At 39.2% G+C, this 13,361-nt stretch overlaps 1 protein-coding gene across 10 annotated transcripts in view; it reads left to right on the top strand.

The window, feature by feature from the left end:
* PDE5A (phosphodiesterase 5A) overlaps nucleotides 1-13,361 on the top strand; it is a 116,746-nt gene that overhangs the window by 79,214 nt on the left and 24,171 nt on the right. For 9 of the 10 annotated variants that reach the window (XM_040063898.1, XM_040063901.2, XM_040063900.2 and 6 more), the window contains 6 exons: nucleotides 468-605; nucleotides 1,069-1,136; nucleotides 3,224-3,332; nucleotides 5,036-5,120; nucleotides 9,509-9,684; nucleotides 11,072-11,131. In XM_040063898.1, the coding sequence (XP_039919832.1) occupies nucleotides 468-605; nucleotides 1,069-1,136; nucleotides 3,224-3,332; nucleotides 5,036-5,120; nucleotides 9,509-9,684; nucleotides 11,072-11,131 (636 nt within the window). The remainder of the gene's footprint in view (nucleotides 1-467; nucleotides 606-1,068; nucleotides 1,137-3,223; nucleotides 3,333-5,035; nucleotides 5,121-9,508; nucleotides 9,685-11,071; nucleotides 11,132-13,361) is intronic. The other variant, XM_040063899.2, reaches the window with a different exon arrangement.

The raw sequence follows: 13,361 nt of genomic DNA, 5'->3' as shown, positions 1-13,361 counted from the left end.
TCAACAGCATCCTTCGAAATACAGGAGACTGCATCTAAATGATGTTTTCACCAAATGAGTTAATTAGGATCTGTTAGAACTACTACGAAGAATAATTGTGTTCAAAAGTCTTAAATATCACTGGTTTGAGAGTGCACACATGAGCCATAGGAAAATGGGCTTCCTAAGGACAAGTAACTGTGTTGTCTGGTTTTCACAGGTCTCATTGGACCTATTACTGCCTAAATCTATTCTGTTTCTCTGACTGAAAACATTAGACAGCTTATTGTGCTATTTAATTCTTCCCTAAACAGTGTCAAACTGGCTCATACTGACTGTTACATTGCAGGCTGTAAAAGCCAAAACTTGCTTCTAGTCACAGACATCAACATTGGCTTCCATAATTCAGGGGAGAGGAGAAGACTCAAAGACATTAGTAAAGATAATTATTGCATAAATCAAACCCTCACAAATGACCTTTTCTTCAGGTGCTTCTTGACCTTGCCAGCCTGATTTTTGAAGAGCAGCAGTCTTTGGAAGTGATCCTGAAGAAGATAGCAGCCACTATAATATCCTTCATGCAGGTGCACAGCTGTACCATCTTCATAGTGGATGAAGATTGTCCCGTGAGTATGTCTACTTTGTCTGAAGGCAGAGGTGTTTATTCCCTGGGACTGGGGTGGGCTTCCCTCCATTCTCTTATGTTCTGTTGTCTTTTTACTCTCTCTTTTCTTTCATGGCATCTGCTCAGGTTGGGCATTGACATAAGAGGTTTTGGCCTTTGTGTAATTTAAGAATTTCTGTGCTGACATAAATTTGGCACGGCTTGTAAATACCAGCATTTCTTCTCTGGATCATGAGTAGAGATTCAAGACACTTCAGTGATGTCTAAAATTGTATCAAAAGATACCTTTAAGTTAGGATCCAGTATGCTTGATGACAGATGTGGAATGAAGCTAAATAATTTTACAGTTGTCTTTAGTACAGAATAGGTCTTGATAACTGCAACAAGGTTTTAATGAGTAATGCTGTTCTAAATAATGACAACCTTGCACACCTGTGTATTCAAACATCCCCTTGATATTCTAGGATACATTTTCTAGTGTCTTTCACATGGAATCTGAGGAATTAGTGGATTCAGCTGAAAATCTGAAGAGGTAAACCAATTAATTTGACTTTTGTTCATCCTACAAGAATGCTGAAGAAACTATGCTTTTAATATTCTTTTCATAATCACAGACTTAGTTCTACTGTATCCCATGTATTACTGCTATCTTTGTAGAGTAGCTTTTTCCCTGAAGTGGGCACAGATGAACTCTCTTCCCTTAAAAAGGTCCCACTGAGCAGAGCAGGTGAAGGGCTTGATCTCTTTGCTTTGCCAGTCTAAGGACATATTGGTATTTCAAGGTTAAGTTATGGAAATGTAGAGAGGAGCTGCCCTAAAAGTGATTTCAAAGAAATCTGTGTGGATGACTATGATGTAGAGGAGACATATGCAAATTAGTAGATAATAACCAAAATAATGCTTTTAATCAATTATTTTAATTGTTATCCTCATCTTCTAGATAAGGAAGATGACTTAAAGAACACATTTGACTAAATCAAGACTGGAGTCCTAAAGTTCTAACTGACTCATCTTTGGGAAACCACTAAGGAGTCCATCTGGGAGAAAAAGAGATAAAGAGCTGAATTAAAATACCCAGATATAATAGTTCCCAAAGTTAGCCTGAAGCTCTGTATTGAAGTTTGAAAATTACTGTCTCTGTCATCAAAAACAGTTCTTTCAAATACTGTCAAAAAGAGACACAGTGGTACATAAAATGCTCTCCTACAGACATTTTATGCAGGGAGGAAACAGATTTTCTGAGCCCCTTTGATGCTGTTTTGTAGTAAATATTTATTATTTTAAGTTTAATTCCATATATTTGAGAATGACGTCCAAAATGCGTGACTTGAGCAACTAAAAGCTGTTGAGCTGTGCTACAGTTTTAGACAGTGTTCAACCAGAAAATACAGAGGTACACTAGCCTGGTGAGATCACAGGTGAGGAAGAAAATTCCTCTTTAGTCCTCTTCCACTCTATAAGAATGGACCCTTCCTCCTCATTATCCCTTTTATGATGACGAGTTAATGGAATCAAAATGTTATTTACTTCTTGCATGGGCCACTAGGAACTGATTTCTCATACCTGACAGGGAAGAGGAATCTTGGAGGCTTAGTTGCCTGTCTTGCTTATGAGACAGCACAATTACATGTCAAGGACTGCACCGTGAGTCAACCATTGCAGTTACAACTTCTGCTATGCTTGAAGGGCACAACTTCAGGCAGGAGCAGAAATACAGTGACATGGATTAGATGGGAAGTATTACTTTACATAATATAAAATTTCAGGCTTTTTATGCAGTCAAGGCCACTGAATCAAGCCCCAAATCAGATTGCTTTTCAGAACTGCAGAAGTGTGGGGCATTGCCTTGTATGTGTGAAATAATGAAAGAAAAATTTTTCTCCTCCAGCCCTGGAACATCCTTACACCAGGAGGATAACAAAAGTCAAGTCAAATGTTGGAGTGAAACTATAGGAGCTTGATGGGAATAGGTTTATAAGTAGGACATATGTCCTCCTCCAAGGCAGGCAAAGGGTCAAAGAGAATTAAAATACCTCAAATAAACTGTGGCTAAAAAAGTGGAGATATTTGACTCTGTAAAGATACTTTATGTCCTGATTTGGAACAGTTCTATTTCAGTAACAGAACCTCTATGTGACTGATTGTCTCTTTACTTTTAGAACAAATTTGAAATGAAGTTAGATGCTGAAAATTCACAAGTGATACCTGCTGCACTCTCCCGAACTGACATGTGAATTTCACCCAGTATTGATTTTTCAGGAGTACCAGATTTCTGAATGCAGTTTGTTTTAAATTGTTTCTGTTTATTTCTAGATAAACCTAGCTGTTCATTCTTTATCCTTCATCTGTGTAAACTGTGGGGAATTGTTTATCTCTTCACTTTGGTGTTCAGTGTTAATGCTGTTGAATATTAAAGAAATGGTGGAAAGCGTGCACCAATGCATGCTGCAGGTTTGTGATGACAGCTGGATTAGGATAGAGGATTTGAAGTCAACTCCATTATATATCTCTTGGTTGTATCTATATATCCTTCTCTCGTATTTGTATCACCTGCCTGGCATAATGAAATGACTCACTTTTATGCAAAACACATAATAATAATAATGTTGTGTCCTTCAGGGACTATGACACAAACAAAATCAACTACATGTATGCTCAGTATGTCAAGAATACGATGGAGCCACTCAACATCCCAGATGTCTGCAAAGACAGAAGATTTCCATGGACAGTAAGTAAAATAAGCTTAGGTTTGAAATTCAGAAATGGAAAATGTTTTTCTGTTTAACTTTTAAACCTTTTTTGCTTTCCCTTTATTATTTCTGTTAGCATGGCCCCAGCTAAAATGGTGCAAGCACACAGCAACTGTTGGGAGGTTCTCAGAAATTCCTTCCCTTTTACCTTTCCTTTCCCTTCTTGTTCTGGCAAAGATTAGTGTTATAGATGCAAGTATTTGCTGCAGTGGAGATGGAGCAACTTCACTTTTCTTTGGAAACTTTTGCCCGACCCTTGCTCAAGCATGAGCTGGTGATGTGGTGGATGACTGAGCCCAGGGATACTGGAGAGTCAGGAGGGAAGGCCACTTGGCAAGGCTCAGGTTCCAGCCATGTTTCCTTCATGGTCATCATTGACAAAAAGCAAACTTTTAATTACTTATTTTCCCATATTTTCAATGCAGAAATTAGAAAGATGTCTGCTCTTACTGTTATGTTTAAGCCTTTTGGTGAGAGGGTAATGAGAGGGAGAGGAGCTATTATGGTCAGCGGATGGCTTTTTTACCAAAATTTGTTCTGAGATACACAACAAAGTGATCAGAAAAGACAGTGCCGTGTGATTGTTCCAGTAAGTGGAAAGAAGGGGCAAGCTTATGGGGGGGAATTGGGTTGTTTCCCTTTCTTTTCCTGGACAAGGTTTCTTGGATGTTCTGGAGTGGGTTTCTGTGATGGATTGAGCAACACAGGAATTGAGTTCTCAGGCTTAACCCCGTCTTAACTGCAGGACTGGAAGTACTGACAGAATCCAGTGGATATACTGTATAAATTAATAAAGAGGTGATGATTTTGAAGACATTTAAAAATAAAATTAATACCTTGAATCATCCAAACTGCTGTTTGTTGGAAACAGGCTGTTCTGTAGGGTTATTTTGTTGGTTTGGTTTGGTTTTTTCCTGGAATTTGCCTTATGTATGTAAAAGGAACCCATAAAAAGAAAGCAATAGTGCTTTTAGAAGAAAACTTGATAATGTTTTTCAGAAACACAGAGATTGCACTTTTACTACTCCAGGAAGAGGGCAAGGCAGGGCTGTAGGATAAATGTTTTGAACGCCAATGCACCCTGACATGAGGGAAATCCCAGATGTTGCCAGTGCCCTAGAAACCCTGGCTCACCTCTTTCTTTGGAGGACCTCATGAAAATCCTGCCAAGCTACTCTCTACAGTCCTTGCATAGCACCAGAGCACAAAGCAACAATATTAAAAATATATATATAACCTTTGATCAGAAAGATTAGTGTGTGCCCATTTCTTCTGGTGTCACACCCAATTAGAGATCAGACCAAATGTACTTCCCATTATGTGACAACTGCCACATTATTCCTGGTGCAGTCAGAGCAGAGCTGTGGACTTTTCTCACCAGGTATCTGAAAAGGAGACACCATCTCTTTGTTCTATCCTTCCACTCCCCAAATAAATTCATCTCCTTCTGTTGGAGCACGAGACATGCTGCAAAGTCCTGGGAAGAGTGCAGAATGCTGACCCAGCTGTAGTAGTTTTCCTGCCTGTTGTTTGTGTGCAAACTCATTGATCACGTTGTTGCTTTTTGAAGGAAGATGTAAGCCAAGAGCAGCTGTGGAACCCAGCTTTACAGCTTTCCCACTTAGGCCACCTGAAAAACAGCCTTTAAAATTGTAACTGTATTTTTCTGTTTGTTTAACAGAATGACAATGCAGAAAATGTAAGTCGGAACATAAAGAGTTTGCTGTGTACACCAATAAAAAATGGGAAAAAGAATAAAGTGATAGGTAGGTATCTTTACAAAAATAATGTTGTACATGTCATAGATAAATTTATGTGTTCCACAGTAAAATCACAGCAACATGCAGTCTCAAGCCAGGAGAGAAGATCCCTAATTATCATGTTCTCAACTAATTAGTCTAATGCAACCTTGAATATAAATTGGTCACATACTATCTGCCAAAGAGTAGAGAATGAGTGTCAACCTTTGTTCCTGGCATCAGTAAGTCCCACAAGAAAACAGAAAATAAAATATACTGATTCTTAGATAGGAGCAAGGATCCAGTTTCATCAGCTTTTAAAAAGTAAGTAAATATTGAGTTCCAATAAAGCCTTTTTAATGGTCTTAATATAATTTTCTTTGAGAATGATGGCAAAACTGCATGGAGTTTTCTGAAGTAAATATGATGCCCCTTTTTTTTGTGGAGACATATTTAGTTTTTTAACATCTGAGGCAGAGAGAGAAACCTCACTTTTATCTAATGGAGTTCTCTGAAATTTCTTTTGCTATTAGCATTTTCCGCAAGTTCTTTTATTACGTTATTTAAATATTCCAACAAACCCTAGAAGACCAAGATGAAGACTGAACCGTGGAGCTTTAATTAGAGGTATTTCACCATGCTGTGAGCTATTCATAAAACAGTTGCATCTGCGCTTTTTTTTTTCCATTGAGATTTTCTATTGGAGTTCAAACTGAAAGTTTCAGTCAGGCCACCCATTTAGGTGGGCTCTTCAAATCTGAGTCATTCTCACTGGGAAGCGTTCTTTGAAGTACTTTTATGGTTTCAAACCTGCCTCACGTTCAGTTATTTAATGGGGCAAGGTCAAGAAGTTGTCTTTGGGACAGTACCCAGAAGTTCCTTTACAATATTACATAGCATCTATGACTGCTATTATAAGTCTGGGTTTTCTTTAAAAAAATTTTAAGATTAGGATACCCTAAACCAGAATTTGGGAAGTGGGATGGGGGTGGAGAAAACTGTCCACATCAAACCCAAGCAAACCTTACTAACCAGAAAGATGAAAAGAAATTTATTCTCCTGACCTGTGCATTTCTCAGGTAAGTATTAAAAGCTTTACAGAATCTTGCTGTGATTTTATAACTCTGTCCCAATTAAAGATTTTGGAGTTCCTTTATTTGTAATCAATGGAACCTCTCTCAGTGCTTTGGGGAAGTTTTTGAAAGAGGTTAAAGAGTCTTAAGTAATACACAGTGTATTTGCTGCAGTTCTCTATTTTTTAAAGAGGTATTTATGTGCAAATACTGTGTCTTTTAAGAACTGATTTACTTTTGTGGCATATTAACTGTTTGGTTTTAATCTTGTGTTCATTACATCACAGTTGCTATAATTATAATGTCATAAACTGTACTAAACAGAAATCTGAAAGTCAGTTTCATGGGATTTCCCTAAAGAGTTTTGTAAGTCAGCTTCTTTTTTTCTCAGAGAAAGTTAATCTTGTTCCTTATTTGAATTCATCCTTTTTTGGGATTGTTGTGGTTTCGTGTTTGCCAAATTCTGTTTGCTAAATTTAGTGTAGTGGTCTTAGTGTTTACTCTCTTTTTTTCCCCTGTGGAAGAGGATCAGGAGAAGCAAAGCAGGCTCAAGCTTAAAAATAAAAAAAAATAGGTTTATTAACACACACTAAAAGAATGGAAAAAGAAAGAAAGTTGAAAAAACATGGACCTTCAAAACACTCTTCCCTCCCCCTGCAAACTGTTCTTTTTCTACAAAACAACATAGAGAGACACAACCTGTGATTTTCAGTCAGTTTCACCATTTAAACATAATCTTTCATCACTTTGGGAGAGGAGTCTCTCTAGAATCCTATGGAGACACTCGCCACAAAACTACAACAGTCTGGTGGCTCCCAATGTCACAAATCTGCAACTGCCCGGAATTTTTGCAGACTGTGCTGTTCCATCCATTAGCAGCCTTTCCCCTGGCTACTCATGGGCCTCTCAGTGCATCTGGGGTACTGTTTAAGAATGCTTCTTCCAGTACAAAACAAGGATTCTCTTCTATGTCTAAAAGTGTCTCTCTCTCAAAAGAAATAGAGACCTCCTTTCACCCCAGGAGCCAAGGGCCTCAAATCACTTTCTCTTTAAAATCATCTTCATCTCAAAGGCTGAGACCTCCTTCTACCCCTGGAGTGAGGGGCTTTGAGATTCTCACTTAAATCTCAATCTTATCAGTCCCTAATTTGATTAGAACCAGCATTTCCCCAAAAAATATTAAGATGTTAGAGGGAACAGTCCATTTCTCCATCATTTACCCCAGAGAAGTCTGGTTAAAATGTCTACATCCTCAATCCTTTCTCTAATAATCTTTATCAGTTTTTTCACTCTTGGTCCACTGATTTCATGCGGTGTCTTTTCTATGTCCACTCTCTCTCTTTCTTCTCTCTCTCAGGGAAGGGTTAGGCCTTGGAAGCTTCATGTTGCCAGGAAATCTGCCTGGCTTGCAGTGACCATGTGATTTCTGTAGGACAGCAGTCTCTCCTCTGCTGCACCTCAGATGGGCCGGGTTTCCCCCTCTCACTCTTTTCTTCTCCACCCGGAATCACTGGAGATGGGAAGGGGGACGCTCTGCCCACCCCTCGGTGACAACTGGGGATGCCTTGGCCCAACCGGGCCCATAGCTGTTATCAGGGGCCCGGCAGAGATCCCTCCTTGCTCCATGGCGGTTTTAAATGTAGTTGATGTTAAGCTGCAGCCTCTCCTCCGCTGCTGGAAGCCAATGGAGCCCGGCCAGGCCTGGGGCTGGCTTCCCCCAAGGGGGGATGAAGCAGGCCCAGCCAGCCAACAGAATGTCCCAACTCGACATTACTGTTCAACTGGCCGGAAGGAAAAGGACTGACTTGAACAGAAATCAGGATTTATATGGGTGACTTCCCAAAGTCGTATTTAACATTCTCAGTGGTTAAAGCAGATGTCAGTATCTAAAATTAGCTTCTGATAGGTCCCTGTCCTTTCCAAAACAATTCCAAAGTCCTGGCAGGGCAATATTCTATATTCCTCTTTAACTGAAAACCAAACTGTGTTGACCCATGACAGAGATTCTGGTTTCGGTGGTTTTTTTTTTTAACTGATTCAATGATCCATTCCTTTCCATCTCATTCCATAAAGGTTCAGGATCCTGTTTGCAATATTCACATACCTCAATCCCTGCCATTACACTTGACAGCTATAGCTATAATGGTCTTGATCTCTTTAGTGCAAACTCCAATAACTAAGTTCTCCAAACAGAATATGATTTGGAACCAGAACAATGTTGCATTGTCACCAGACATTAAAACTTGTGAGGCAAACATTCTTCTAAAACACTCTTTGCATATGTGTGCTGCATTCTTTAATTCAGTTTTATTACCTACTGTAACAGGGAAGAGGCACATGTGATTTTTTTCAGAACTTTTAATTTGCAGCTGGGGTATCTTGGCACTTGGCCAGGAAAATGCAGCTTTTATGTTCATGGGAGTGAGAAAACATTTGGAAAAATATCCCTTAAGACAGCACTCATCCCAAAGCCGTTTTGGCCAAAGACAACGTATTCGTATAATTCAGCAGCTTTAATGAATATTCTGGTTTCTTAGCAGGTAAAACGAAGGGGAGGTGTATTTCTGTATTTGCCCTCTGCTCACAGTGTTGTCAGCTGCACTGAGGTGTGGTAGAAGTTACCTGTCAGACTTCTTCAATGACACATGCACACAAGAGCCCAGAAATTCTTAACAGAAAATTAACAAATGTAAATATCAGCAAATTTGAACTTAGCAAGCTGAATTCAGTCAGGTGCTTCTCAAGGAGTTCAGCAGTGTCTGGAAAAGGCTGTAATTCAACCACATCCTCAAAAAATGGGCAAGTGTACTTCAGCTTTGAACCTCAACTTGGGTATTCCGTGTTTAGTTCATTTTCTTGACAAAAATCCTAGTACTGGCTCAAATAAGGAAGGGAAAACTCTGTGTACCACTGTTCTGACTTTCATAAATGTTCTTTTGGCATGGTTGCAAAAATTTAATTAGCCTCCAAAGGACAAATTGTCTTTAGGGATTAAATCAATCTATAATACTATTAATAATAAAAGTTAAGATGAAAACAGCCCTAGAATTTCACAGGATCATCAAGTCTCTAAAGCCCTATATTTTTAGTTTACAAATCCTAATAAATATTTTTGAATTTACTACATATGTATATAATACTTTAACATTTATTTTATAATACATTGAAATTACCCTTGGGGGGGGGGGGGGGGGAGGAAAAAAAGGAAAATCATACAGCATTCTTATGTGTCACTTAATGTATGTTGGTGGTTTATACCGTAGAATAATCTGTCCTAAGCTTAATTCCTGATGGTGATATGTTCACTGTATTACTTCCCTTCATTTCTGTGTCCTGACACAGGGGTTTGCCAGCTTGTGAATAAGATGGAAGAAAACTCAGGAAAAATCAAAGCTTTTAACAGAAATGATGAGGAGTTCCTGGAAGCATTCGTCATCTTTTGTGGCCTGGGGATCCAGAACACCCAGATGTATGAGGCTGTAGAAAGAGCCATGGCCAAACAGATGGTGACATTAGAGGTGAGCCCAAATCTAGGTGGTCTTTAATTAGCCCCAAACAGATCCTAATGTTCCCCAGACTCTCTCTGTTCCGCACATAATTGCAGCTACTCACAGGCACACTGAACAGAGATTATCATGCCTCAGGAGAGCAGCATTTGGGCTGTTGAGCTGCTCAGGAACTTTCTGCTTGTTTCTGACTCTGCCAGCAGATTCTTTAATTTGGTATTGTGTCCTAACTTCACTCCTGAGATTTAGTGGGGAGCTGGAGGTATCTCTTCCTCTCCATGATGCCCCACGCTGGCAGCAGTGGGTGCGTTCTGTTGCCTAAGAAGAGGGAAATGGTTTGGCAGATTAGGGGCTGCTTCTTCTTGTCTGAGGGTATTTGTGATGGTTTTGGCTCCATCCTTCAGACAAACCAAGCGAGGAGTAACAGCAGCATCATTGTAGGTTCTCAGCAATTTCCTCAGACTCCATTAAACCATACCAAGATGAACATCATCTGGTCCCAGCCTTTGAATTGGTTCCTGAAGCTGAATTACTCAGGGGCGATATCTTGAAGCTGAAAGTGAAAAATGTGTAGGCTTTGGATCTCCTAACATTCATTATGTAAACAATGTTTGCCGAGCTCCTAAAATGGGATTATGTGCCCTGTGGCTTCTAAAAGAAACATTGCACTTCTCAAATAAACCTGTATTAGGTCATGTTAATTAAAAAGCTGGTAGAGCTATTGTCAAAATCATTTGTTTATATGGCAAATTAGTAATTCTGTCCCCAACTATAACACTTTATAGATAATATAAGAAGTTCCAGCCAGATTATAGGTTAGTGTATAAAAAAACACCAAAACAAAACAACAACCAAAAAACCCCACACCTCTGTAACATTTTCACATCATATGTTCTCAATTGTTAAAAATCTGAGCTTATTTTTTTAATTTAAAATGAATATATTGTCTTTCAGATTTTTGTGCCAAGTTTCAATTAGGGTAAAACTTACTTTCATGTCTTCGTGTTATTCTTTCATGAATAAACTCTCGAAAGAATTACTATGGCAACAATGTCAGGCTCATCATAAGAGCTGTTTCGTGTATTATTTGTCTTTGAATGTAGGCCATGGAAACTTTCCAAAGAGAAAATCAGAGTTCTTTGTTCTTTTATAAAAGCTATTTATGTTTTCTTGGCCTAATTATCTCAAGAAGATTCTGTGCTGTGGGAGATTTGTAAAAGATGCAGGTATCTCCCCATATGCATTCAGAGAGCTCCCCTAAAATTGGCTCAGGCTCTGCATGGACAGCAGATTTCATCAGCAAATTCAGTGGAATGCTGAAAAATCTGTACTAGGAAAAGTACCTTGTTATCACATTGCACCTTTGTTTGTACTAAGGACTGCTTTTTTTTTCCTGTAGGTTCTCTCTTACCATGCTTCTGCTGCTGAGGAGGAAACTAGGGAGCTGCAGGTAACAGTGGTAATTGAATTTTTTACTACTACTTTAGAAATATTGCTTTAATAGAACAACCAAGAGCAGTCCTGTACACAGATGTGATCCCTAAAGGGGCAGAAGCACATGCTCCAGAAAAAAAATGACAGTTAAGCTTATACTGATGGGTTCCTGAGCTGAATCACATAAAAGGGAAATATTACAATGCCTACAAGTGAGAGATAAAAGCTGGCCAGAGCACTGTGAGAACCAGATCTGTGCTGACTGATTTTTCTCAAGTGTCTGAGACAGTCACTGCTGGTACAATGTCAGTATCAAACTCCAATAATTAAGTATTCCAGAAGCAAAATGTTGAGAACTCTCCATTCTGTAGCTAAGTCTGAATATGCTGTATATCTTACAGCTTTGGTACCTTTCAAACATCCCAAATACGCATGCAGCTTTATGGCTTTACATAGGAATTCTGAATCGAATTTTTAATGCAATGATTAAAAAAAAAAAAAAAAAAAAAAAAAAAAAAAAAAAAAAAAAAAAAAAAAAAAAAAAGGTTGTTTTTCTGTGCAGTGTCCTGTTCTGCTCATGTTTAATTCTGTGTTTAGAAGCCACTGCCTAAGGAAGAACTACAGCTAGGATTTCAAGTGCATTTCAAAGCACTGCATGTGTTTAGTTTCTCCAAGTCTTCAGCAGCTATTCCAGGGAAATAGCATCACCCCTGCTGCACAAAAATAAATGGGAGGGATGGAGAGATGGAGAGAAAGGAAGGCACAGGGGACTATGAGCTGGGTAGCATGCGACTGGCCTGACCAAGCAACACAACAAGGTGTGAGACTAAGGATGTTTCTAGAATGGTGTCACATAGATTTTTGAACCTCACACAGTCCTACCACACTGCTGCTTATCAATAAAGAGCCACGACAAGACCAGAGTGCAACTCCTCCCAAGGTTTCTCTTCAGGGCTTGTGATGAAATCTTTGTGGTTCCACTGTTACTGCTCAGTGAAACAGAGCCACAGCAAACCTAGAACTGGGCCAGTGTCCAGCTGCATAGCTTAACTGTCCACAGCTTCCTAGCACAGCCTGGGCCTGTGTCAGCCACCCCTCTCTAAAGTGATACCAGAGCACATGCACAGGCCTTTTTATTTGCACTCATCCAATTTTTATTTTAGTTTTTATTTTTTGCACTCGTACTGTCATATAAAGATGGCAAAAATGGATATGCAAAAAATTCTGGATATACCTTTTGCTTCTAAATAATCTGAAAATAGATACATATCAGGCAGTTGGAATAGAAGATGGTTGTAGGGCTCTTTCAACTGGCATTATTCTATTCATTATCTACCCTATGGAATAGGCTGCAGTCAAATTTTTTACTTTAATCATCATTTCCAAATACTACAGAACTGTCCTACTGCACTAGTCACCTCCTTTGAGCACAGATACTGTCTGCAACTTGTGTTTTATCATGCAAAGCAGATGAAACAAAGCAAAACGCTTCATAGTTACCACACAGTGGTCCCATGTTTTCTTTAGCCATCTTTTTGCTGACAATGTATTTACAGAAACCATTGCTCAGTAAATTGAAATAGCTGATGAACTTTCGGGGTGTGTGTAGAACGGGAGGCAGAAGGTTTCAGTGGCTTCAGTAAGTGAAAAAGGAAATAACGAATCTGGATAAACAATGCTATAAACTGCTGTAGAGTGCAGGGGTTTTATGTTTCAGCTGAAATTAAACGTACTGTTGTGGCTGTAAAAGGCAGGAGATCAAGGAAGGGAAAGATAAATTATGAATGAAGTGAGGTGTGAGGTATTCTTTTGAGCTCCTTCTGTGTCCTTCCAGCCCCTTTCCTTGTGAAATCCCAGCCTACAGTTGCAGTTTTTTCAAAATTACAGCAGTAGCTTTGCTGAACAGTTGCATTATTTACCACTGAACGTGCAGGCCTTTCATGTGCTCACAGCTGAAATCCCACACGAATCCAAACAGGGACACAAAATTACTGGCAGAAGAAATGTACAAGAATGGTGTGGGGCGGGGTTTTCCCTCTGGCAATATTCTTTTTCATAATCTTCCGTGACTTCCTGATTCTAACACACAAGAGAAAGGACAGCAAACTGATATGGAACAGAGACTGGCAGCCATAATTTTATGGATTTGCATGTTACATATACTGATATTGTAGATTATCACAAATGCTTCCTTTTCAGCTCCTCAGCCTTCCAGGACACAGCTTCCCACATTGGAGAAATGTTTTCCCCTAGAT

This window comes from Hirundo rustica, chromosome 5 (assembly GCF_015227805.2).
Source record: "Hirundo rustica isolate bHirRus1 chromosome 5, bHirRus1.pri.v3, whole genome shotgun sequence".
Taxonomy (NCBI): Eukaryota; Metazoa; Chordata; class Aves; order Passeriformes; family Hirundinidae; genus Hirundo; species Hirundo rustica.
The sequence above is the reverse complement of the archived record's forward strand: the minus strand, read 5'-3'. Positions and strand labels throughout refer to the sequence as shown.